This window comes from Lipotes vexillifer, unplaced genomic scaffold (genome assembly GCF_000442215.2).
Source record: "Lipotes vexillifer unplaced genomic scaffold, Lipotes_vexillifer_v1.1 scaffold4, whole genome shotgun sequence".
Classification (NCBI taxonomy): Eukaryota; Metazoa; Chordata; class Mammalia; order Artiodactyla; family Lipotidae; genus Lipotes; species Lipotes vexillifer.
Genome location: NW_006785876.1, coordinates 5,560,047 through 5,584,378, shown reverse-complemented (window position 1 = coordinate 5,584,378; position 24,332 = coordinate 5,560,047). Strand labels below are relative to the sequence as shown.

General features: G+C 54.7%; 2 protein-coding genes across 2 annotated transcripts in view; one reads left to right on the top strand and one right to left on the bottom strand.

Moving 5' to 3' along the window:
* Window positions 1–8,336: 8,336 nt before the first annotated feature.
* On the top strand, window positions 8,337–15,952 carry DRC5 (dynein regulatory complex subunit 5). The gene is made up of 4 exons (XM_007458320.1): window positions 8,337–8,613; window positions 9,609–10,177; window positions 13,712–14,161; window positions 15,743–15,952. The coding sequence occupies exons 1-4, from the start codon at window positions 8,337–8,339 to the stop codon at window positions 15,950–15,952; spliced, it is 1,506 nt and encodes a 501-aa protein (XP_007458382.1).
* A 3,576-nt stretch (window positions 15,953–19,528) lies between these two features.
* Window positions 19,529–24,332, bottom strand: part of TMEM151B (transmembrane protein 151B) — a 5,408-nt gene continuing 604 nt past the window's right edge. The window contains exons 3-4 of the mRNA XM_007458319.1: window positions 21,887–22,327; window positions 19,529–20,662 (exon numbers count right to left, since the gene is read on the bottom strand). Of these exons, the coding sequence (XP_007458381.1) occupies window positions 19,529–20,662; window positions 21,887–22,327 (1,575 nt within the window). The remainder of the gene's footprint in view (window positions 20,663–21,886; window positions 22,328–24,332) is intronic.

Genomic DNA, 24,332 nt, shown 5'->3' with positions numbered 1-24,332 from the left:
TCCGGCATCCTCCCGCCCGGCCGAACTCTGCAGGCTGCCGCAGCCTTGGCTCCACATTTCGCGTGGGGAGGAAGGGCCGGTCTGTACCTACGAGAGACCCCCAACCCCACCCCCATTTGAAGCCCAGGGTCTGCGAGTCAGGGGAGGGAGTCCGTGAGATGAAGAGAGGGGAAAGTGGAGCAAGAATAGGTCGTGGGGGAGGGCAGTCCCAAGCCCCCGGGCCCCAGTCTTCCCATAAAGGCCGACCCCTATTCCCAGCTCCTGCTAGCTGAAGTCCCTCAAGACAACAGACATAAGTGGGCCTGGCCCAGGGGTGTGATAAGACCAGCCAGAGACCAAGGGTGGTGGGCCAGAGCTGTCAGAGAAACTTTTGTGCCCCTCATTTGTGATTCTGCAGACTGTGAATTCCCAAATGCAAATGTGCCAGTGACTTGGCCTGAGGTAGGGTCTGATACAGTACGCATGAAAGGGATGGGGGTGGGGAATGTAGACAAAAGCCCAGGGCCCTGAGGAGAAGCTGGGTGAGAAGGCAGAGGAAGCACCATCAGAGAAGGTGGGAAGGTGAGGGGGCATCAAAGCCCAGCCAGCCCAGAGGGAGCGTCCAAGGCCACAAGAGGTGCTCAGGGGCCTAAAGAAGGCCAGGTGCTTCTGCCTCTCAGTTCTGAGGGAGGGAGGTGAGGACCAGGGATGTGGTGAGCAGGAAGGGGAGAGGGCACCCCCTCCCCTAGCATCTTCAACTTTCCCATTTGGGCAGGCAGGAGGAGCCTCTGCACAAAGTGGTTGGATTTAACCGGGGACTTGAGAAGGGTGGAGAAGGTCTGAGAACTTTCTGAGAAGAGGGAATGTGCTGGAGAGTCGAGCATAGAATCCTAAGTCTGGGAGGAGCATGGAGGACCCGGTGTGGACCATGGGGCAGGAGAGCACAGCTCTGCAGTATCTCTTGGGTCCTCATGGGGCCTTAAAAGCTTAAGGATACAGGTGATAATCCAGTTTTGCAGAAGGACCCTGTGCCTGGAAGTGACTTAGGGGGTGAGGGAGCCTGGGCTGTTTAGGTCAGCAGCAACGAGGGTAACCCTGGGCTCCACGCTGGAGAGAGTGGAAGACCCACTGGAAAAGTGCTGTGACAACTGAGTCTAGGGCAGTTTAGGAAGCAATCCCAACATCTCATGATTTGTCTCTGCTTTTGTGCAGAAAAGTAAGGGAGAGCTTCGGACAGATATCAGCTCAAAGCTCAGCTTCTCCACTTACTTGCTGTGTGATGCTTAGCAAGTTATTTAAGTTCTCTAAGCCTCTGTTTGCTTTGTTTTCCTGTTTGTGAAATGAGGATAATAGAGTTATAATAATAATCCTCAATAATAAAATTGAAGATTTCATAGGCTTACATAGGTACAACATCTAACATCTTCGTCATAATATCTAACACAACTACTGAAGCCCATGAGCCACAACGAATGAAACCCGCACGCCTAGAGCCCATGCTCCACAACAAGAGAGGCCACCACAATGAGAAGCCCACGCACCGCGACAAAGAGTAGCCCCTGCTCGCCACAACTAGGGGAAGCCCGAGCACAGCAATGAAGACCCAATGCAGCCAAAAATTAAAAATGAGGACACTCCTGGCCAAACTGAGGCATCTCAGCACTTTTTTTTTTAATTTATTATTTTTTAGGCTGTGTTGGGTCTTTGTTGCGCCCGGGCTTTCTTTTCAGCTGCTATGAGTGGGGGCTACTCTTTGTCGCGGTGCTCGCGCTTCTCACTGCAGTGGCTTCTCTTTGCTGCGGAGCAGGGCTCTAGGTGTGCAGGCTTCAGTAGTTGTGGCTCGTGAGCTCTAGAGCACAGGCTCAGTAGTTGTGGCACACAGGCTTAGTTGCTCTGCGGCATGTGGGATCTTCCCGAACCAGTGCTCGAACCCATGTCCCCTGCATTGGCAGGTGGATTCTCAACCACTGCACCACCAGGGAAGCCCCTCATCACTTTCTGTTGCTGTGCTTTGACATGTAGAGAGCAGACCTTAACACCTAACCCTTTGAGTTATGGGTTGAATGTGATTTCAGGACCCTGGACGCTGGTCCTGAGGACACAGGGCTGGGACCAGGGAAGGAGGAGGAGGATTTACCTTTCTTCAGGGATTGTGGCCCTGGGTTGGCAGGGTTGATGTTAAAGACATAGCACGTGAGGCCCCCCAGGCCCATGAGACAGGTGTCAGGAGATGAAGCGCCCATGAGACAGGTGTCAGGAGATGAAAGTGGGTTGTCCCCACTTTCCCATCTGAGGGCAGGGTGTGCCCTTAGAGGGGGCACAGACGGTGGCACAACAGGCACTCACGGTGGCACTCACCTTTCTGGAATGTCAAGAGGATTCCTGCCCCAGAGAAGGACAGAGTCTTGAACACCCTTCCGGTCTTCAAACTCTGGGATTCTCTGACAGCCCCACTGGCTCCCCAGGGAGAGAAGGCTCCAGAAGGGAAGGTACCCACTCTGCCACTTCTGGGGCTGTCCTCTGTGGGCCCTTGGGGGCTGTGGGAGCCTGGCTAATGGGTGTCTACCCATCCACAGGCTTCTAGGGAAGATAGTGTCACTAGAACCACCCCCAGCTGCAGACTGGTGATGCCCAGGCCAGACTAAGGCTGCTCTGGTAAGTAGGAGGAGTTACCTCAGTTCTCCTGGCTTCTCATTCTCCTGTGAGCCCTCCCCAGTCCCCCCAACTCAGCGGTGCATTCTCCTTGCCCCCTTCCCAACTTTGCTTTTTGGACCTGAAACTCATTCACACTGAGGTGTGGACGACTGATAAGAGGGGAGATATATCTATATCCCCTTTCTGACTTAAACTGTCAGATAGGATAATATATTGCATGACCTACATTTTTTTAAAGTTTGCTACATTAATATCAGTATATATTTCATAATTTACTATGCTTCTGTTTGACCTAAAATGATGAGATGCATTTTCATAATTTTTTTTTTTTTTTTTGTGGTACGCGGGCCCAGCCGCTCCGCGGCATGTGGGATCCTCCCAGACCGGGGCACGAACCCGTGTCCCCTGCTTCGGCAGGCGGACTCCCAACCACTGCGCCACCAGGGAAGCCCTACTGTGCTTTTGTTTGACCTAAAATCATGAGTTCAGTGAATACCCTGGTGGTCCAGTGGTTAGGACTCAGCGCTTTCACTGCCATGGCCCAGGTTCAATCCCTGGTTGGGGAACTAAGATTACGCTAGTGGCATGGCCCGGCCAAAAAATAAAATAAATAAATAAGTGAGTAAATAGCAGTTCAGGGTTAACATAGGGATATATACACACGCATGTATGGACTGTTAAGATTTCATTTCATTAGGGAGGAAATGCATTTTAATATAACAGGGATGAAAGCCTTATGTTAGGGACCTGAAATTCCCATAGTGGGGTGCCAAAACCCAGCCTGGGGAGACCCTCCCTGACAGATCCCTGGGACGCCTCCTTCCCAGGGAACAAGAACAGGCTTTTTCTTTCCTAGTGGAGGCAGGGGAAGAGCAGGGAACTGTGGATAGAGGCAGCCAAGGCCCTGACCCTGGCCCCAGCCCTCCTAGGTATCCGGGGGCACATTACTTCCTGGTCTGGTCTTCAGTTTCTTCATCCATAAAATGGGGGTGAGAAGCCTGCCCTGACTCCAGTATAAAGTGGTTGTAAGACTCCAATGAGAGAAGCGTTCTGAAAGAAACCTGTAACTGTTAAGTGCTGATACTGTCCTGTGGCTGGAGAGATGGGAGATGAGGTCGGAGGCTTGGGTGGTCGGGAGAGGAACAGGCCTCCGGAGTTAGACCTCAGGCCAGGTGAGTAATAGCCTGGCGGCCCCTGGCCAACCCACTGAACTAATTCATCTACCAATTTAGGATTTTTCCTGTGATTTCATTCACCAAATGGTGAACCACCCGAATGGCCAGGACCCTTTGGTCACAAAGGGGCAGAAATCCAACTCTTGGCTTCAGCAAAAGGGACTTGTCAGAAGCCTGTCGAGTTGGGTCTCAGAACTGAAGGAAGCCCTCAGAGGGCCCTCGGGGACAAGGCCTGGGGACCAGAGGTGCCCAGCGTGCTCTGTCCACCTCCCATTCCTACCTGTCTCACCAGGCAGCATTTCCTCCTGCCTCAGACAGGCCTTTTCCGTGTGAAGGGAAACAGCTTCCAGCAGCAGGGGATCCGTATCCTTCAAGGATACATGTCCTTTTGTCTACCTCCACTTGGACAAATCCCAAGAAGGACTCTGATTGGCTTACATCAGGTGCACCCCTGAACCAATCACTCTGACCAATACAGAGCACTCCTATTGGCCAGAATCTATGATCAGAAGGAGGTGGGGTAGCCCCAAACACCAGCTACCTCCCCAGCAGACCTGACACGGGGTTAGGGATTAGAGACGAAAATGAGTAAGAAATTGTCCCCACACCGGGAGGAGCCCACAGTCCAGTGTGGGTGTGGGGAGAGGGTGGTCAGTCACCACCGAAGTGACACAGATGCTGGGGTGGGGGGGGTCTGACAATGGGAAGGTGGGGCACAAGAGAAGCTAAAAGGCTCCAGAGGGAAAATGGTGCTTGAGCTCAGGCTGACAAGACCATTGAGGGTCCGTTTCCCAGGCCGAGACCGTGGGAAAGGCATTCCAGGAAGGAGGAGCAGCTCGAGCAAAGGCTGGGCGGCATAGACTGGTCTGCGGTGTTCCAGATGCAGAGAGGAGTTTATTTCAAACAGAGCGTCCGGTCACGGAGGGCCTTCTACACGGAGCTGAGGAAGCTGGGCTGCACCCCATGAGTGGCGGGCTTACACGGAGGCCTGCCACGGCAGCTCTGGGAAGGCTAGATGCTGGATGACACACCCAGTGCTGGGCAGCTGCAGCTACAATCCAGGTGGACATTGAGGCCCTGAGCTAAGGCTGCAGCAGGAAGGGAGCGGAGGGACGCTGGGGTGGGAGAAGCAGAACTGAGGGGAAACAGCAGTAACCAGGTGGGGGGGCCTGAAGGAGAGAGGTGGTTCCCAGCTCCGGGGTTCAGGCACCTGGAGGGCTCCCGGTACCCCTGGCCAGGAGGAGCAGCAGCTTGCAGGAGGCACTGAGTTCTCTTGGGGGGCAGGTTGAATCTGCGGGAGCTGGGAGGCAGGCCAGTGGCCCTGAGTCTGGAGCTCAGAGGAGACAGGAGAGCTGCAGCCCAGGAAGAGGACGAAGTGAGGCGGGGCAGCCACAGCTAAACCCTGAGGGGTGGGCCGAGTCAGAGAAGCCTGCGACAGAGGCTTTTGGAGAATGATCCGGAGGCCCCCCAGGAGAGTTGAGAGAGTGGCAGCCGCACAGAGGCTGAGAAGGGCAGGGTCGGGCATGCGACTTGATATCATCTTTGTAACATTAGTAACTGGGAGGCAAGGAGTTCGTCTTGCTCATTATCCTTTGAAACATACTTTGTTTTATATTTGATTGGTTCTTTTAAGTATTTTTTTAAAGCAACTTTTGGAACTAAAATCCTCCTTAGAAGAATCCTCTGTCTGGTAACAATTTGCTTGCCAAAAATATTTTTGTAATGTCGACTTTTAAAAAAAAATCAGGAAGTGATGAGTGAAAACTATCAACTCTGACCTAATTATGAGGTTAATGTTGTCAATATTTGCCTTAAAAAATGACATCAGACCTCGTGGTATGGAGGTCTCCGTAAACGTTGCAGGACAATAGGGGCTCTTTTTTTCTACCAGTGAAGCATGCTGAGCACACGGAGGGCCGCCCTGCCCCTTCTTTCTGAGAAGGGGGCTCAGGGCCCTGGACCAGCTCTGGGGGGTGTCCTGCAGCGCCCTGCCCGGAGAAGGCTGCAGGCTCCAAACAGTGGCCAGAGCGATTAGGCCCAGACCTTAGGAAGGGCCGCCGGGTCCTAATGCCTAAGGCAATAGGCAGTGAGAGCAGAGCCACCCCGTTCCAGAGAGCACCCCACCAGGCCCCAGGTGGGGTCTCCCAACATGTGGCTTCCTGAGAGGAAGAAGGGACCACCAACCAGGACGATGAGGCCTGGCAGTGCTGTGAGAAATGCCTGGAGAGCCAGCTCCCCCGGCCAAGCTGGGTTCTGCTCCCTTGGGCATGGCCCGCAGGGTGTCCTGGGATGCATCTGGGACCAAGGGGAATACCGGAGTGTCTTAGGCCAGAACTGTGGAGGGAGCCCCAGGCATCCAGGTGTGGAGCTGGCAGGAACAGGGCTGGCCTGTTGTCCCTTTCCTCCTCCTCTTGCCCAGACTGCCAAGCCCCTCGTCCTTCTATCCAGACCCGAACACCACCATCACCTTGCCCTTCACGTGTCCCCTGGAGACAGGGAAGGGCTTCACTCAAAGACACCATCTGAGGTCGGCACTCAAGAAGCAGGTCTCCAGGGCTTTCCCTCCCCAGCCCAAGACCCCTGTCCCTCAGAACACCTTTATCCTCCACGCACCCCCTCCAGTACTCTTGTCAAATATTATCAGTATGATTCAAATACCTCGGGGGAATCTCCACCACAGCCTGCATAGGAAGATGTTACTATGCCCTTTTACAGATAAGGAAACTGGAGCTCAGATAAACTAAGTAACTTGGCCGGGGTCACACAGCAAGTCATTGGCAAAGCCAGAAATGCAAAGTCATCTGGTGCCTCCAAGCAGCACCCCCTCCCAGCCACACCCTCTGAAGGACCGTTAGTCAAAAAGCACCAGCTGCTTATTCCACAATTCTGGACCCAATCTGTTTGTCAATTTGCATTTGATTTGCATAAGTGTGCCACAAAAATACATAGATATCTTCCTTACACTGCCCCCTCCTGCCTCTCTCTCTCCCTCTCTAACACACACACACACACACACACACACACACACACACACACACAGAGCCAGGCTCTTCCTCCTTGAGATGCCTGGAGGACCAGGGAGCACCATCTGGTCCCCTCCATCTGCCAAGGACACCTTTGCTGGTTCAGATTGTTCCTTCCCACCGGCCACTACACAGTGCATCGAGTCAGGGCGCAAACCCAGAGCACGAGCTGTGTGCCGGGCCGAGCGGCCCCTGTTCCGCCTGCAGTCTCGGGGCAGGGACACCTGCAGCAAGGGTGCAGGAATGGACAAATGGAGGGGCAGGGGCAGCCCCGGACACATTCTCTGTCTTCTGACTTCAGCCCCAGACTTAGCTGCCTTGTCACCTCCCACTCCTTCCCGCTGCTGTCTGGAATGCCGGGAGGCTGGGACAACTAGGAAGACTGGGATGGGGAGATTGAAGGGAGGGGGCCGAGCTGGAGCCCTCAGAGGGAAGAGGAAAAGGTGCTGGCACCCTGGGCAGGGCATGAGTCCAGTTCCCCTTCTCCTTCCCCTCTCTCCTGTACCACCCAGAACAGTAGCCACTAGCCATCAGATTTTGAAGGCTTAATGTAAATACATATATAATATCTCATTAATAATTTTTATATTGATTACATATTTAAGCGATAATATTTTGTTCATATTGGGTTAAACATAAAACTAATTGCACTTGTTTTCTCTTTCCTTTTTTAATGTCTGTACGAGAAATTTTTAAATAGTATATGTGGCTTGCATTTTGGCATTCATTATATTTCTATTTGTATGTTTCTATTGGCCAGTGCTGTTCTCGACCCCATCCTCCTGGTCAGGCAGTTGCTGTTCTGTAAAATACTTAGTGCAGGGAGCTGTTTTGAACTAAATGGTTCTTTATCATACCTCAGTCTTTTGGCCGAACTTGATAGACTGAGTTTAAATCCACCTGTGTTATTTACAAGCTTTGTGACATTGGGCAAGTCAGTTAACCTCTCTGTGCTTCAGTTTCACATCAGAAAAATGAGTCTATCGGTGCCTATCTCAAAAAGGCTTTTGTGAGAATCAAATGAGCTGATATGCATAAAAAACTAAAAAAAGGGTCCAGCATACAGCAGTTGCTTGTAATTGCTGTGTAGCTATTACTGTCTAAAATGTGGGGCTGTTGCTTGCTACAGTTTTGTGTGTCACAGTATGCTATGCCTCTTTGGATGCATTATTTTTATTCACTCCTCCCAATCAGCTTATTGGTAATTGTTATCCTCAATTCACAGAGGAAGCGTCTGAAACTCAGAAAGTTTCAGTAACTGGCCCAAAGCCACCCAGCTAGTGGGATTTGCACCTGGATTTGCTCTGATCCAGAGACTGACCCTTAAGAACCACCCCTGCTACGTCTCTTGGTAAAAGCCCACCGAGACCGTCCAAAGTAACAGCTCCATGCCTTCCTCTTGCTCCAGGCTCCCGCCGGCATCCAGGACCCGCCTGTCTGAGAAACTCCCTGTCACAAGGCCATCACCAAGAGGCCACTTGTCCCTGTGTTTTCAGTCCCCAGCATGGAGGAAACCCAGATAACATCCTCACTGTCGTTCCCCAGCTGGTCCTCAACCTCCACCCAGGACCAGTCCTCCACTGCCGGCCAAGCTTCAATCACAGGCCCACAGCCCTCAAAGTCCTCTGCCATCCCACCCCCAGTGAAGTCCAAGGGCCCGAGTTCCGGGGCTGGGGTACGTCGGATGCGCAGGATCATCGCTGAGGATGCTGAGTGGTCAGTGGCCATTGTGCCCCTCCTCACAGAACTCTGCATTCAACACATTGTCAAGAACTTCCAGAGTGAGTCTCTCCCTGCCTCGGTCGGGAGAGAAGGCCAGGAGTGGGGCCCAGTGGGCGGGGACTGCCTGGAGGTGAGGCCTCAGAGCTGGGTCCTGGGGCAGCCCCTGCCCTCCCACACAGCATCCTCATCCCCACTCAGCACCTCCCTTCCCCCCTCCCCAGAGGCCAGGACAGTTTCTCTGGCCGTCCCCACTTCCAGGTCCCACCAGCCTCCCCCACACACTGTGCCCTCCATGCCTATGCCTGTTCCTCACCTTTTCCACTCCTTCCAACAAAGCCCAGCCCAAGCCATACCTACCTCCTCCTCCAGAAAGCCCTCCCTGATTGACCGTCCTCCACTCTCTCAGAGTCTTCCATGGCGTGTATAGGTTCTTGGTTTGTTCTGTACTTTAGTCTCTGTAGATGTTCATCCTTTTCAAAGATGAGTTGCCAACCTCCCTTACCAGATGGGGAGCTCTCTGAGGACAGGGCCATCATTTTGTCTACAGCGCTTGTCACCACCAGACCTACAATATATTCATTTGACTTGTTTATAGTCTGCCTCTGCTCATAAGACGGAGCAGCTTCCTCTGTTTTGTTCACTCTTGTATCCTCAGCACTTAGAACAGTGTGTGGTGCATAGTAGGTGCTCGAAAAAACATTTTGTTTTGAAATGAATGAATCAAATCAAACTGGGAGCCTCTGAAGTCAGGAATTGTCTCCTCTACTAGATTAAGGAATAACTGAGGGCTGGACCTGAGATTCTGCCTCAGACTGGGAGCTCCCTGAGACCAAATGCTAAGATATCTACCTTCAACTGGGAACAACCCAGAGTCAGGGGTGATGTCTCCCTCCTCAGACTGAGCCTCCCTGAGAATAGAGTCTGCCTCCTCTCTCAGACTGGGCTTCCCTAAAGACAGGGGGTCTTCCCTTTCCTGGGTGCCCCCAGACAAGCTCAGCTCAGGGGAGCATGTGCAGCGTCCCCAACACTGTGACTCCTATTTCTGTTCCCAAAGACAACCCTATCCTGAAGCAGCTGCTCCCAGAGCATCAGAAGAAAGTCCTGAACCAACTGTCCCCAGACCTGCCGCTGGCTGTGACCGCCAACCTGATAGAGGATGAGAACTACTGGCGCCGCTGCTGCACGCAACGCTGGCCCGTGTGCCACGTGGACGAGCACGGCGGCAGCTGGAAGCGTATGTTCTTCGAGCTGCACCTGGAGAACCTGCTGAAGCACTTCATCCCCAGCACCACGGACCCCGAGGTGATCCTCAGCCTGCTGCCGCTCTGCAGGAACTATGTGCACACGATCCGGGTGGATCAGTTCCTTCCGCCCGTGCAGCTCCCTCCCCCACTTCGGGGCAGGGATCAGTCTGACTCCAGCAGTGAAGGAGAGATGGAGGAGCCGGCCACGGACCACTACCAACTGGGCGACCTGGTGGCTGGCCTGAGCCACCTGGAGGAGCTGAGCCTGGTGTACGGTGTCAAGGACTGTGGCATGAACTTCGAGTGGAACCTCTTCCTCTTCACCTACCGCGACTGCCACTCCCTGGCGGCCACAGTCAAGGCATGCCACACCCTCAAGGTACCACCTGCCATTCTCAGCATCCCTCTGATTTGATTCCCTCTTCCCTTCCCCTCCTCTTGTATCCCCACCTTCTTCTCCTGTTTCCTTCTCGCTCATTGACCAAGTGTCCTTCTTTCTTTCTTTCTTTCTTTTTTTCTTTGGCTGCGTTGGGTCTTCGTCGCTGGGCGCGGGCTCTCTCTAGTTGCAGTGATCAGGGGCTGCTCTTCGTTGCGGTGCGTGGGCTTCTCATTGCGGTGGCTTCTTTTGTTGCGGAGCACAGGCTCTAGGCACGCAGGCTTCAGTAGTTGCAGCACTCGGGCTCAGTAGTTGCGACACACGGGCCCTAGAGCGCAGGCTCAGTCAGTAATTGTGGCGCACGGGCTTAGTTGCTCCTCGGCATGTGGGATCTTCCCGGACCAGCACTCAAACCCGTGTCCCCTGCATTGGCAGGCGGATTCTTAACCACCGCGCCACCAGGGAAGTCCCTGACCAAGTGTCCTTTTATGCACTCTGCACCAAGCTGGGTTCTGGGGATGCAGAGATGCGCAAGGCACTGCCCTGCCCATTCACCAGCCATTTAGTCATCCAACACACATCTGCACTCCAGGCCCTGTCCTAGGGGCTGAAGATTCAATCATGAGCACAATTATACCATTTGTGCCCTCCAGCTAACAGTCTGGTGGGGATAAAAGGCAGTAATCAGCAATCATATAAATGTAAAATTGCAACTCGAACAGAGTTGCCAGATTTACCAAATAAAAATATAGGACATCCAGTTAAATTTGAATTTCAGATACACAACGAATATTTTTTTAGTTTAAGTATGTCCCAAATATGCTGGTTGGAAGAGAGAGAGCCTGCCAAGAAATCAGAGATGGGAGAGAAGCACTGTGTCCCAGAGCCGAGGGATGCTTTTCAAGAAAGGGGTGAGCAGCAGGGAAGTGGGATGGAGCTGAGGACCGGATTTAGCAAACTTGGAGGTCACTGGGCGGAAGCTGTGTCAGTGGAGTGCCAGGAGCAGAGGCCAGATTGGAGTGGTTTATGGAGAGAGTGGGAAGTGAGGAAACGGAATGACCATGATCAGCTTTTTCAAGAACTTGGTTGTGAATGAGGGAGAAAGGTAGAGCAGTAACAGATGAGGGGGTTAGGTTTTCTTAAGAAGAAATTTGCACGTGTTTAAAAACAATGTATAAAAACAAAAATAAACAAATAATCAAACGTATAAACTTTTGCACAGCAAAGGAAACCATAAACAAAATGAAAAGACAGCCTACAGACTGAGAGAAAATATTTGCAAATGCCGCAACCAACAAGGGCTTAATTTCCAAAATATACAAGCAGCTCATACAACTTAATAACCAAAAAACAACCCAATCAAAAAATGGGCAGAAGACCTAAAAAGACATTTCTCCAAAGAAGACATACAGATGGCCAACAGACACGGGAAAATATGCTCAACTTTGCTAATTATTAGAGAAATGAAATCGAAACTACAGTGAGGTATCACCTCACACCAGTCAGCATGGCCATCATTTAAAAGTCTACAAACAATAAATGCTGGAGAGGGTGTGAAGAAAAGAGAACCCTCCTACATTCATTGCTGGTGAGAATGTAAATTGGTACAGCCACTGTGGACAACAGTATGGAGGGCCCTTTAAAAACTAAAAATACAGTTACCATATGATTCAGCAATCCCACTCTTGGGCATATATCCAGAGAAAACTCTAATTCGAAAAGATATATGCACCCCAGTGTTCACAGTTGCATTATCTACAATGGCCAAGACATGGAAGCAACCTAAATTAATGAATAAAGAAGATGTGGTAGAGATAAACAATGGAATACTACTTAGCCGTAAAAAAGAATAAAATAATGCCATTTGCAGCTACATGCATGGACCTAGAGATTATCATGCTAAGTGAAGTAAGTCAAACAAAGACATACCATATGATACCACTTATATGTGGGATCTAAAATATGATACAAGATATTTACAAGACAGAAATAGACTCACAGACATTGAAAACAAACTTATGGTTACCAAGGGAGAAGGGGTGTGGGAGGGATAAATTAGGAGTTTGGGATTAACAGATACACACTATTATATATAAAATAGACAAGGTCCTACTGTATAGCTCAGGGAACTGTATTCAATATCCTGTAACAAACCATAATGGAAAACAATATGAAAAAGAATGACTGTGCTGTACACCAGAAACTAACACAACCTACTTCAATAAAGTAATGAAAAATTAAAAATAAAAAAAACAAAAGTAAAAAACGAAACCAATGTAAAGCTCCACCCAGTTGCAAGAAAGGAGCTGAGTACAGGAGAGAGGCATAGGTTCATTGACCAAGGGAGGTTCCTGAGAAGACAGGAAGAATGGGGTCTAGGGATGAGGTAGGGCGGTTGGCTCCGGGCAGAGGGGAGAGTGGATGTGGTGGGTTGCCGTGGATTCATGTTTGGGATTAGGAAAAAAGAAGGGTTCCTACTCAATGGCTGAGGAGACCCACCTCAGGCTGTAGGGTGAGGGTCTGGAGAAGGTTGAAATTGTTGTTGTTGTAGATTATGAGAGAGTATATTGTCCAGAGAAGCACAGTTGAGTTGGCACTCAGCACTGAGGGCCTATTGGTGGTTCCAGTGATACCAGCCAGTCCTGCGATGTGATGTTTTCCATCATGTCAGTTGCTTGGGCCCAGACATACAGAAGATAGAGAGTGGGGCTGATCCACAGTTGGAGCTTTGCCAGATGGAGGCAATGAAAAAGAGGGACGAAAGATGCAGAGCTGGCTAAGAGGGATGTAGAGAGAGAAGACTGAAGGATGGGGAGGCCACTCGGAGGTCTCAAGGCAGAGGGAGCAGCGGGCCAAGCCAGTGAAAAGGAAAGGGACAGGGGTCCCACCTCCGGTGTTCATAAGGCTAGTCCCACCCCCTTTCTTTTATCTTTTTTCTTCATCCCATCCGTTTACCGTTTCTCAACATCTCCCACTTTCTCCCTGGTTCTTACCCTCGCACTCTCCTTCAGAGAGTTCCTCTCCTTGCCACGGTGGAGCTTAGCTGGCTGAGGAGGGTGCAGTGAGGGGCTGCGGCATCCAACAGGCCTGGATTCGAAACCTGCCGCCGCAGCTTAATCATCGTGTGACTCTGGGCAAATCATGTGTCCGCTCAAAGCCTCCCTTTTCTACTGTAAAATGGAGAGAACTTGTTCCATCTCAGTGGGCTGCTGAGGGTTAGGGATATGGCTATGGAATGTTCTAGCAGCATGCCCAGCACATAGTCATTTCTCAATAAGTGGTAGTCTTTTCCCCCTACTAGCTGCCACCAATTCTGCACCACTGTGTCATGCTGGGTAGGCCTGCCCTGCCCAAGAGCCAGCCAGGTGGCCGAAGCCCTCATCCATTACTGCTCTACTTTTCTCCCCCTTCCCAGCCAAGTTCTTGAAAGAGCAGAACTCCTCCTCCCTGGGGCTCCCTCCTCTACCTGCAGGAGGTAGGTAGGCAGGCAGATTACTCCTGGTTGCAAGGTGCTGTGGCCCCTCTACCTGCCCACAGATCTTCAGGCTGACCCGAAGCAAGGTGGACGACGACAAGGCCCGCATCCTAATCTGCAGCCTCCTGGACCATGCGGCCCTAGAGGAGCTGGACCTGTCACACAACCTCATCGGAGACCGGGGCGCGCGCGCCGCCGCCAAGCTGCTGGGCCACAGCCGCCTGCGCGTGCTCAACCTCGCCAACAACCAGGTGCGCGCGCCCGGCGCCCAGTCGCTGGCGCACGCCCTGGCACACAACAGCAACCTCGTCTCCCTCAACCTGCGCCTCAACTGCATCGAGGATGAGGGTGGCCAGGCGCTCGCCCACGCCCTGCAGACCAACAAGTGCCTCACCACACTGCACCTCGGGGGCAACGAGCTGTCCGAGCCCACTGCCACGCTCCTCTCCCAGGTGCTGTCCATCAACACCACGCTCACTAGCATCAACCTGTCCTGCAACCACATCGGGCTGGTGAGCCACCGCTTCTGGGACAGGCAGGGCCAAGGGGAGGCCCTGGGGCCTTGGGAGGCGGGAGTGGAATCCGATTGCTGCGGGGTACGTAGGGGATAATTGTTAGGATCACAGCCTTTACCGGGTTCTCAGCCCAGCTCTGCCATTTAGCACTTGGTTAAGTTACTTAACCTTTTGGGGCCTCCATCTCCTCCTCTGTAGAATGGGAATAATAATAGCATCTACTTCTAAGTGTTGTTACTGGGAGGATTAAATGAGTTATGCTTGTAAAGCAGTTATCCATTGCAGGCACTGGCTAGGTCCTCAGTAATTGCTAGCTGTTACTATTACTCGGGGTTGTATAGTATGGATACTGGGTGGCTATGCTAGGCCCCCAGTATCCATTCGTTATTCTTTAACCCTCGCAGTTATCTAGTAAAATGTGTATTCTTAACCCCACTTTACAGATGGAAAACTGAACCTCAGAGAGGTTAGTGAGTTGCCCGAGAGCATCCAGTCAGGTTGAAAGCCTGGATCCTTTCCAAGAGACAATGTCTTTCGAATCTTGACCAAGTCTCAGAGTAACAAATGCAATTTTCATGAACACCTAGTGAACGTATACATCAACGTAACATAATTGAAAGTTACTTGTAGTGCTTGTGATGTATACTGATGATTTCCTTTATAATGTACACGGCTTCATTAAAAACAAAAATGCTTCTGTGACCCATTGAATTGACTTTGCAACACGCTGTTGGATCACAACCTTAGAACAGCAGCATTCTGCCTCCCAATGTGGAATTTTTCATATTAGGCCTGGCCCACCCAACCCAGAAGGGGCTGGAGCTGTAGGAACTAGCGAGGACAGCCCTCCATGTACTCCAGTTAGGGCCCTGCACCCCTTACCAAACCTCCCCCGAGGACAGTCTTACTCACATAGACACTGTCTCCAGAGGGAGTGCTCTTGGCTACAAGTAACAGAAAGCTTAACCGGGCAATGGCTTAAACAAGAGGAATATTCGTTGTGTCCCATAATCAGAACCCCGGGGGAAGGGGGCTCTGGGGTTGGTGAGATCCTTGTCTCAGCACCATCCTCTGCTCTGCCCACTTAGCCACACAGCCACGTCCTCTCTTGTGCGACTCTCATGAGCCCAAGATGGTGGCTGCATTTTCCACTGGGCCGCGCTCAGAGGCAGGAAAAGGGAGACCACTCCTCTCTTTTGTTCTCTTTTATGAGGAGAAACTTCCCAGAAGTCACTCCCTCCAAACTTCCTCCTCATATCTCACGAGCCAGGTTTGTCTCACATGCTCACGGCTGAACCAGAGGAGTGGAATCACCATCACATGGCGCCATGTTTCTCAAACCATTGGGGTTGAAAAATCAGTTTAGTGAACTTTGAGCACCATTTTTCTCAGGGAATAGGATGGAACAGGATAGAATAGGATAGAAAATGTCAGTGCCACACAAATAGGTTAAGAATTGTTTTGTGAAACTGTTGTTTCAGTCACATCTGTATAAATATGTGTATGTGTGTACACACCCGTGTGTGTGATCCTGGGTAGTGGCGGAAAGTGACGCTTTCCTTTGTATTCCTGAACCAGGATGGCGGGAAGCAGCTTCTAGAAGGCATGTCAGACAACAAGAGCCTCCTGGAGTTTGATTTGCGCCTGTCAGGTATCGCCCAGGAGAGCGAGTATCTCATCGGCCAGGCCCTCTGTGCCAACCGCGAAGCAGCCCGCCAGCGGGCCCTGAGTCCCAGCCACTTCATGTCACCAGCCACTGCCAAGGGCCATGAGAACCTGGCGGGATGAGATGGGGACAGGGCTGGGGCAGTGACCAAACCTGGGTCACTGCCCCAGCCCCATCCCTCATTTCATGCCCCTGCCACGCCTGCTGCAGAGTGTCACACTGGTCTGGAGGGAGTCGGGAGGGAGACCAAGAATATCCTTGGGATGAGTGATCAAGGGTTGTGCAGATAAAGATGTGAGGAGAGGAAGGGGCCTGGGACAGGGGTAGGAAATAGGACTTAGCCCTGGTACGCAGGGAGAGGATATTACCGGACTCACTGAAATGACTGACTTCTCCCAAGAATAGGGAAGGCAAAGCAGACTCTAAGGGACTGTGCCTGCCCAGACTCTCCCATGGGGGTCGCCCGTCTCCCTGACCACCCTCCTCCCCACCAATTTTCTCTCTACCAAATAGATCCTTGACCTCTTGACCTTCAAACACACTCACTCTCTCTCCACCCCACCCCACCCCCCGCCAGGCTACAGCATAGCTTTGCCTGGCTCTTCCACCATCACCCCTGCCGATGCCACCTCCTTCTTGCTTAACTCCACTTAAGTCATCCAGTTCTACAAGCCACGCCATCCCTAATCCATTTCCCCCAACCTGGGAAGGGGGAAACAGAGGTGACAGGAGGGGCTCAGACCCACCGGCCTCCCCAGATTGCTGCTCACGGATGGAGGTTCAGCCCGAGGAGGATGGGGAGATGGCGAGAGAGGTGCGACACTGAGAAGGGAAGTCAGTGAGTCATCTGCAACTTTATTATCCACCAGTTTCATTTATACAATCTTTGCGCTTGGAAATCCAGGACAGAAAGGCCACAGTGTGATGCACCCAGTTGACAGAGACCTGTCTTCTCCCCAGCCAGGCCCAGCCCACCCCACAAGCCCTTGTCCCCAGGACACATGAAACCTTCCAGGCATCCTCCATGAGTCCCCGTCACTCTGTGGCCGCCCGCCTTGGGGCCACACCCACGGGAATCACATCTACCCACAGGGCCACAAGAGGGCCTGACGATGGATTCAGGCTGAGCCCCCATCTCCCATCCTCCTCGGGCTGAACCTCCAGCCCTGTGTTTCCAAAGGGTGTGTCATGGGCTGCACCCACAGCCTTGGGGCGCTTTCCAGGGACTCCTTCCAACAAGCAGAGCACCAAAGGGGGCTTGGGAGTGACCGCACGTGTGTGCCTGTCTGGGCAACCTTGAGTCTGTCTGTGCCCGACACCCTCTGACAGTTCCGAGTGCAAACGTGTAGGTGTGAGTGTGTGTGTACATAGCCACAGCTGCTAGCAGAGGGTCTAATTAGAGAAACAAGAACATTCAGTGTAAAGTTTAATTTTAGAGATTAGTTAATTTTCTGGTTTTGTTTTCCCTGGTAATCAATAAAGCTACCAAGAAAACAGACCAAAGAATTGGTTTCTCTCTAAGTCTTTGCGTATGTGGGAGGTGTGAGGCTGTCTGTGTGAGAAGACCTAGGCAGAAATGGTCAATACAGGCAAAAATAATAACAGCCCCTCCCCTTTCCCCCTCCTCCCAGCTCGGGTTCTGTCTCAGGAATGGGCCTGAGGCAGGAGGAGCTGAGCTCCTCCCTCCTTGGAGCCATGAGGTGGCCAGGATGCCCCACATAAGGCCGTGACATCCGGGTGCCAGCTGGTCCTGAGGCCACAGCTCACCACCTGTACCTTGAAGATGTCCATTCAGAGGAAAGGGGTGCTCCAACCCCCAGGCCCCTGGAGAGCACAGTGCTGGCGGGTAGGTGGCACTGCTGCCCAGGGAAACCTAGTGGGCAGCTGTTCCCTCCTCCCCAAGCCTCCTCTTCTCCGGCCTCCTCTCTCTTCCCACTCAGCCATCTCCACCTGAAAGTTAGGCTCAACCCTGATGGGCCACAGGCCATGGTGTCCTCACGATCTGTGGCCCCCAGTCCCCCAGGAAAGGAGGTTAGGGGAGCTAGAGGAGATGTTGCATAGGTGGAGGCCATACCCTCGGGGGGTACAGGCCTGGCTAGGCTGGAGGAAGAGGGGAGAGGCTGGAGGAGGGAAAGGGGCAGCTCTGATGGCTCAGGTGACATGAGAAGCATCAGGGGTGAGCCACGTTGGAGGCCTGAGGGTTTTCCTCTCCAGCTGGAAATGTGAGCTCAATCCCTGGGCACCGTCAGCCGGGAAAACATTAGCCAGGGGATTTGGGAGGGCAGGGGGTTTGTACACAGACATGCACACGGAAGCACATCAGGGTAGGAGTAGTGGGGGAACAGGACACAGGGCCAGCGCCCTGGGGCCGTGGCAGTTTGCCCCTTTGAAGATCCTGGGACACACAGCAGGGCTTCAGCTCATGGGCTAGGGGAGGACAGAGGGATCGGGCAAGATTTAGAGAATTCCTGCCTCTGACCCTGCCACGGGAAATGAGTCTTTCTCCAGCTGGGGTTCGTGACAAGGTCCTCAGCCCTGCAGAAGCTCTGCTTGCACACGACCACTCTCCACTCTTCCCCACAAGTTCGGGGGAGGCAAGGGCCGACCCCCACAGACACCCCGACCTTTGGGGGGGGTCTTTTCACGACCCTCTCCTCTTTGACTCCCACTAGCTTCCTGAGTTCCCCCTTGTCACCCAGGCCTATCTCCTGCTCTCCCCACTTAGTCATTCATTCACCTTGGTCAGCTTGAAGGAATGCTGCCTGGGTGGTCTCCCACCCTCTCTGAAGGGAGCGCCCTCCCAGAACCCAGGTGACGGGGCTACAGTTTAAAGGACTGAGGTGCACTGCCCTCCACAGTTTGCCTTGCCCCTCACCCCTGGCAACAGCTCTTCAGAGCCAGGGAGCAGGAGGGGAGGGAGAGGTGTGAAATCTGCGTGGTGAGTACAGTCCTCCCCAGGGCCCAGTGAGATAAACAACAGCAGAGGGAGTGGCAGAGAGGAAAGCCCGGGCCAGCGCCAAGAAGAGATCAACATTTCCATGGCTTTGAGGCTTTGAGATGGAGTATCACGGCTGACACCTGCCCAGGCCTCAGACCCACTGAATTCATTAGCTTGGATGGAAGCCAGCCCTGCTCTTCTCCAAACCACTGCCCCCTCGGTAGAGAGAGGCCCCAGCGGGGCCAGGCTGCGGAGGAAGGAAAGCCCCAATTGCCCTTCCCCTGGCCTGTAAACCTCCCCAGCTGCAAAGCGAGGGCCTCTCCCTTGAGGCGAGGCCCAACGCGGGTCCCACGGCACAGTCTCCACGTAACAGTCATTAGATCCGTTGAAAGGCGGGACTGGAAATTCCGAGTGTGCGAGTATGCGTGTGGGAAGTGGAGGTGTCCCCCTAGGAACTCAGGGGCGGGGCTGGGAGAGAGAACTCTGCCGGGGCGGGATTCCCTCCTCTCCCCACAGCTGTCTATGTTCAGGAAAGGCGGGTGGCGGGGTGCTGCTGGCTTTGCAGGAGGGGGGGGGGGGGGGGGGGTGCTCGAATCGGCCCCTTTGGGGTCTGTCCCTTGCCCCCTCGCCTCCCCCCAGCCCACCCGCACCGTGCCCAGCCCAGCCTCGGCCACATTCTTGACTCCCCCTGCTACACGCAGGGAGCACCATCCGGCGAGGGGCAGTGAGGAGGCCGGCGGGCCGGTGCAGGGCCCCGGGGTCACAGTGAGGTCTCTACGCAGGAGCCGTGGCGGTGCAACGGCCGGTAGCCGTGGCCCAGACATCCCTCCTGCCGGTGCACGATGAGCACGGGGAAGTAGAGGGCGTCGTGGTAGGGCGGCGGCGGCCCGGCCTCCTCCTCGTCTTCGTCGTCCTCGTCGTCCCCCATGCTGGCCTGGCTGGACAGCCGCGTCTGCTCGGTGGGGCAGCTCGCCTCGTTGACGCTCCCGCTCCGGCTGCGCCACAGGCAGCTGCGCCGGGAGCCGTAGAGGCGGCCTAGGGAGAAGCGGCTGCCCGCACAGCCCGCCCCGCCGCCGGGCCCCGGTCCGGCCCGAGGGCTGGCGCAGATGCTAAGAGCGCTGCGCGAGAAGATGGACGAGCTGCTGACGGCGCGCTGGCAGTGCTCGCAGCTGCGCCTGTACGGGGCCAGGCCCGCTGCGCCTGGGCCACCCACCCCACCGTAGCGGCACGTGGGCGCGTAGCCGCCCGCCGCGCCCCCAGCACAGCGCGCGCCCAGCCCCGCCAGGTCCATGAGCACCGCCTCCGAGTAGCTGGGCACCAGCTGCTGGTTGGAGCGGATGTGCCACTCGAGCTCCGTGCTGTCCACCGTGTTGACACGCGGCAGGCGGTGCGTGAGCGGGGGCAACAGCTCGTCGCTGGGGCTGAGGCCGCCGCCCGCGCTGCCGCTGGCCGAGCTCGGGCCCTCCAGGCCGAAAAGCTTCTCCACGTGGTAGTGCGCGTAGGCCGTACGGTACTCGGCCAGCACGCGCAGCGGCCACGACAGCGTGAGCAGCGCCGCAGCCCAGAAGGCAGACGAGCAGGCGTACCAGGGTGGCCTGGCCGGGTCGGGGAAGGCCACCATGAATTCGCGGAAGTCCACGTTCTTGAGGTGCATGCCCTCGCGCGCCTCCATGTAGTCGTCCAGGCCCTCGTTCTCGGCAAAGAAGCGCGCGCGCTGGCACAGGTACGCGTTCTCGGCCTCCACGCTGGCGAAGCTGAAGCACTTGGTGAAGCGCAGGCGCGTGGCCGGCGCGCCCTCCAGCCCCACCAGCGCCTTGGACACGTCGCGGACGCCACAGCGCTCGTAGTCGAACTCGGCCTCGGCCACGTGCGTGTTGACGCGCTCATGGTAGACCTGTGGCGCCGGGGAAGGCGGCAGGAGTCGCGTCTCTCCGCTTACCCTCCTCCGCCCCATCACTGCTCTTGGCGCCGGATCAAACCCTCAGCCTGTCCTGGTTTAGCTCCCGGTTGGGGCCAGGTAAGATCTTATCGGGTTTATAGAGACATTGAGGCCCTCAGCTTCAGCAGTGAGTTAGAGATGAGGGCGGGGCTAGGAACTCATCCCTACTTATGTGCCTTCTCACTTTAACTAAGGCCTGCTCCGTCTAGGGGTCAGTCGCAGGCCCTGAATTGTCCCTCCGGCTTGCCTGACCCTTTTGCCACTGCATCTTTTGTCCCACGCTGCCCCCTCATCACCCCAAACAGCCTACCCGTCTTCCCTTTTACAAGTGTGTTTCCAAATGGGCCCCCCAGAGGAGGTCCCTGTGTCCCCCCTTTGTCTCTGGTCTCCCTGCTTCCACCTTAGGTAGTACCCGGCCTCCTTCCTGATCCTCACAGGGCCCAAGCTTTGTTTACCCAGCCCAATACTGAGACAGTGGAGAGGTCCCCCTTATCTGGGAAAATCTCCTCTTCCACCAGGGCTCTAATATGCCTAATCCCAGCAGGTATACAGAGTGCTGCTTGACACCCGCTCCATGCCTCCCAGGCCTACCTCCACCTTTTTGCCAGCTGACCCCCACCTCTGGGAGCCTCACACTTGGGATCCACAGCCCTGAGTTTGAGTCTAGCACTACCACTTAGAAGCTGCAGAACTTGGGCAAGTCACTGAGCTCAGGTCTCTTTACCTGTGAAAGAGGACTCGGTAGCAGGCGCCTCACTGATCAGCCTGTGAGGCTGTGCATGTGAAACAGCTCCAGCCATTAAGCACTAGACCATACGGACCCTGGAGCCAGACTGCCAGGGTTCAAATCCCAGCTCCACCACACACTAGCTCTTTGACCTTAGGTAAGTTACTGAACCTCTCCAAGCCTCAGTTTCCTCATCTGTAAAATGGGGGTAATAGTTACCTACCTCATAGGGTTATCATGAGGGTTAAATAAATGATTTGCTATTTGTAAAGTAGTTAGAGCAGACCCTGGCTGCTAGTGTTTACTGTTATAATTATGGTGAGTGTTATTGTCCTCCTGTTGCAGTGCCCACAAGAGCTCACTGCTGCCTGTGCTCCTCCCCCTGACAGTCGAGCAGGGTCCCAGCACCCCCTCCCATCTGGAATGGCCTCTGCTCCCCTCCAGCTCCTCACCTGGGTGGTGGTGTAAGCGTCTCCATTGCGGTATCGGGTGACCTGGCGGGTGCGGCGGACATAGTGGTAGCTGATGGCCTTCCACCAGATACATGGCGTGGCCTGCTGCATGCGGCCCACGCGTTCCCGCACGCTGCTCACATCCACGCGGTGCTGCAGCTCATGGCGGGCTTGGCAATGCCAGCACTCCACCAGGTAGACAGCATACAGCATGAGCAGGAAAGCCAGGGGGATGTAGACATAGCCGTTGGAGCAGGGGCTGTCGTGGTACATGAGGCTGTTGCCCTGGTAGGCGCTGCTGAAGGTGAGGCGGGTCACCGTGGTGACGTGACACCAGGCCACGGCCCCCAGGCAGCCGTACATGAGCAGCGAGAGGAGCAGGCACTTCCAGTGGGACTCACGGCAGAGGGACTTGGTGAAAGAGGGCTGGATGGGACGCTGCTGCTCAGAAGGGCAGGCAAAGGGGCCAAGATGAGTGCGGAGTGAGACGGAGTGGCAAGGCCCAGCACAGAGATGGATGGCGGGCCAGAGGCCGACCCCGGCGATGACAGGCAGAGACAGACAGGAATGTGCAGAGAGAGTCAGACCAAGGTGGGAGGCCAGGACCAGAGATCAACACAGAAGTAACCCAGAGTGAGCCATGAGGACAGGAAAGAGGAACGGAATGCCAGTATAGGGAAGTGCAGAGGCAGAGGGATCAGAGCCAGAGATGGAGGGAGAAGGCCCAGGTGGCAGAGAAGACACAGATGGATAGGATGGCACCCAGAGAAACAGAGTCCAAAGACAGACACAGCGATGGCAATGAAACAGGAGAAGGTGTGCATAGGGAAGACAGGGAGGACAGATAGGCATCAGAGAAGGCAGGTCTCCAGCCTGGACCCCTTCCAGGTATTCCAGGAAAGGGGAGAGGGGCCCACTGACATCACCTTCCCACTTCACAGGTGGGGCTCTCCCTTCTTCCAGAACCTAGGAGGAGCCACTTCCTCTGACCCATCTACCTCCCTGTCCCTCACAATTAGCCTCATACCTCCCAGGAAACCCCAAGCCCTGTCTCTTTCCCCATACTCTGGACCCCAGGTCCCCTGTGAGTCTCCCTAACATCTACCACTGTTCTAAGATAAAAGGCAGGGGGGTTTGTGTCCCTGAGCAGCAAGTGGTCCAGGAGGATATATCCAGAAGGGCAGAGGCATGTGGCTGGGGAGAGGGGATGTGGGACGGGGGTGGGGGGGCAGGGAGGGAGATGTTCGCAGCCCAGCCATTTGTCAAGAGAAGACGATTTTTGGTACGGGGGTCTATTAAAGCACTTATCATGTTCTGGCCCACAGCTGTCCCGGTGAGTTGTTTACGTGTGTGGCTCCTCCACTAGACTGGGTGCTCCTGAGGGCAGGGCCTCATTCCCTTTGCGTCCTGGGTGCTGGCACCCACAGCGGCTCAATGATGAGTACTGAGTCGGATTTCTGGTGGCAGCCTGGGCTTTCCCTCTCCTGCCCCCACTGTCTAGCTTTAGGAACCCTCCACACACCCTCCTGCTGAGATCCTGACTTTTTCTTTCAATTCCCCAGGCCGGACCTGGAGGCTAGCCAAGGGAAGGGAGAGAAAGGTGGAGAGGAAGGGCACAGTAACAGACAGCAGGCCCTGGACCCGGTGTGAAATCCGAGGAAAGATCTGGAAGTACAGATAGGTAGGTAGGCTGGGAAATAGTACTCAGCATATGCAGACAAGATTAGGGGACATGTGCCTTTCAGGGAGCCTTGTCCTGCGAGGGGCGCATATGTGCCCCTTGGTGTGCCTGAGTGTGCACTTGTCCCAGTGAGAGGGCGTGTGGAAGGGGCTCCGCCTGCGGGTCCTGCCTGTGTGCTTCTGCCCCAGAGCCGTGTGCAACGGGCGCATATGGGAGCCGGAGGAGCCCCTGGTACTTTCCTCCATTTCTTTTGTCTCCAGGTTCAGAGGACTGAAGAGTAGGACCCCCAACAAGGGATGTGCTGGGTACCAAAACTGGGAAGGATTCCTGGGCTCAGGGCCCCCTGGAGGGGGGCCTGCATGGATATGGGGAGAGAGAGGCGCACATCCCCCACGCACACACTCCCAGTGACTCCAGGGGGGAGATCGCCTCTGCACACAGTCGACCTTTTGAGGACCCCAACTCACGTTAACACTACCATTTCCCCCGTGGAACTGGCAGGTACTCTCCTGCCTCCGCAGCCCCTACAAGTCACCCTGCCTGGCCTTCAAGATAGCATCCCCACCCCCACCAGCCCGGGATCCGCGAGGCTCCGCCCCTAGGCCCCTCCCCCTGCCCGGGACCCCCGAGCCCCGCCCCCGGCGCGGCCCCTTCCCTGCCACCGCGGACAGCTCCGGCCGCCGGGTGGGGGCAGCGAGGCGGGACTGCGGCTGCGGCGGCCGCGCTGCGGCGGAACCGGCGGGGGCCGCGCGCGGCGGGGGATGG

Coding starts and splice junctions, on each gene's coding strand:
- DRC5 (XM_007458320.1), top strand. CDS start 8,337: ATGGAGGAAACCCAGATAACATCCTCACTGTCGTTCCCCAGCTGGTCC. Junction 8,614..9,608: donor CATTGTCAAGAACTTCCAGA/GTGAGTCTCTCC, acceptor CTGTTCCCAAAG/ACAACCCTATCCTGAAGCAG. Junction 14,162..15,742: donor CCTGCAACCACATCGGGCTG/GTGAGCCACCGC, acceptor TTCCTGAACCAG/GATGGCGGGAAGCAGCTTCT.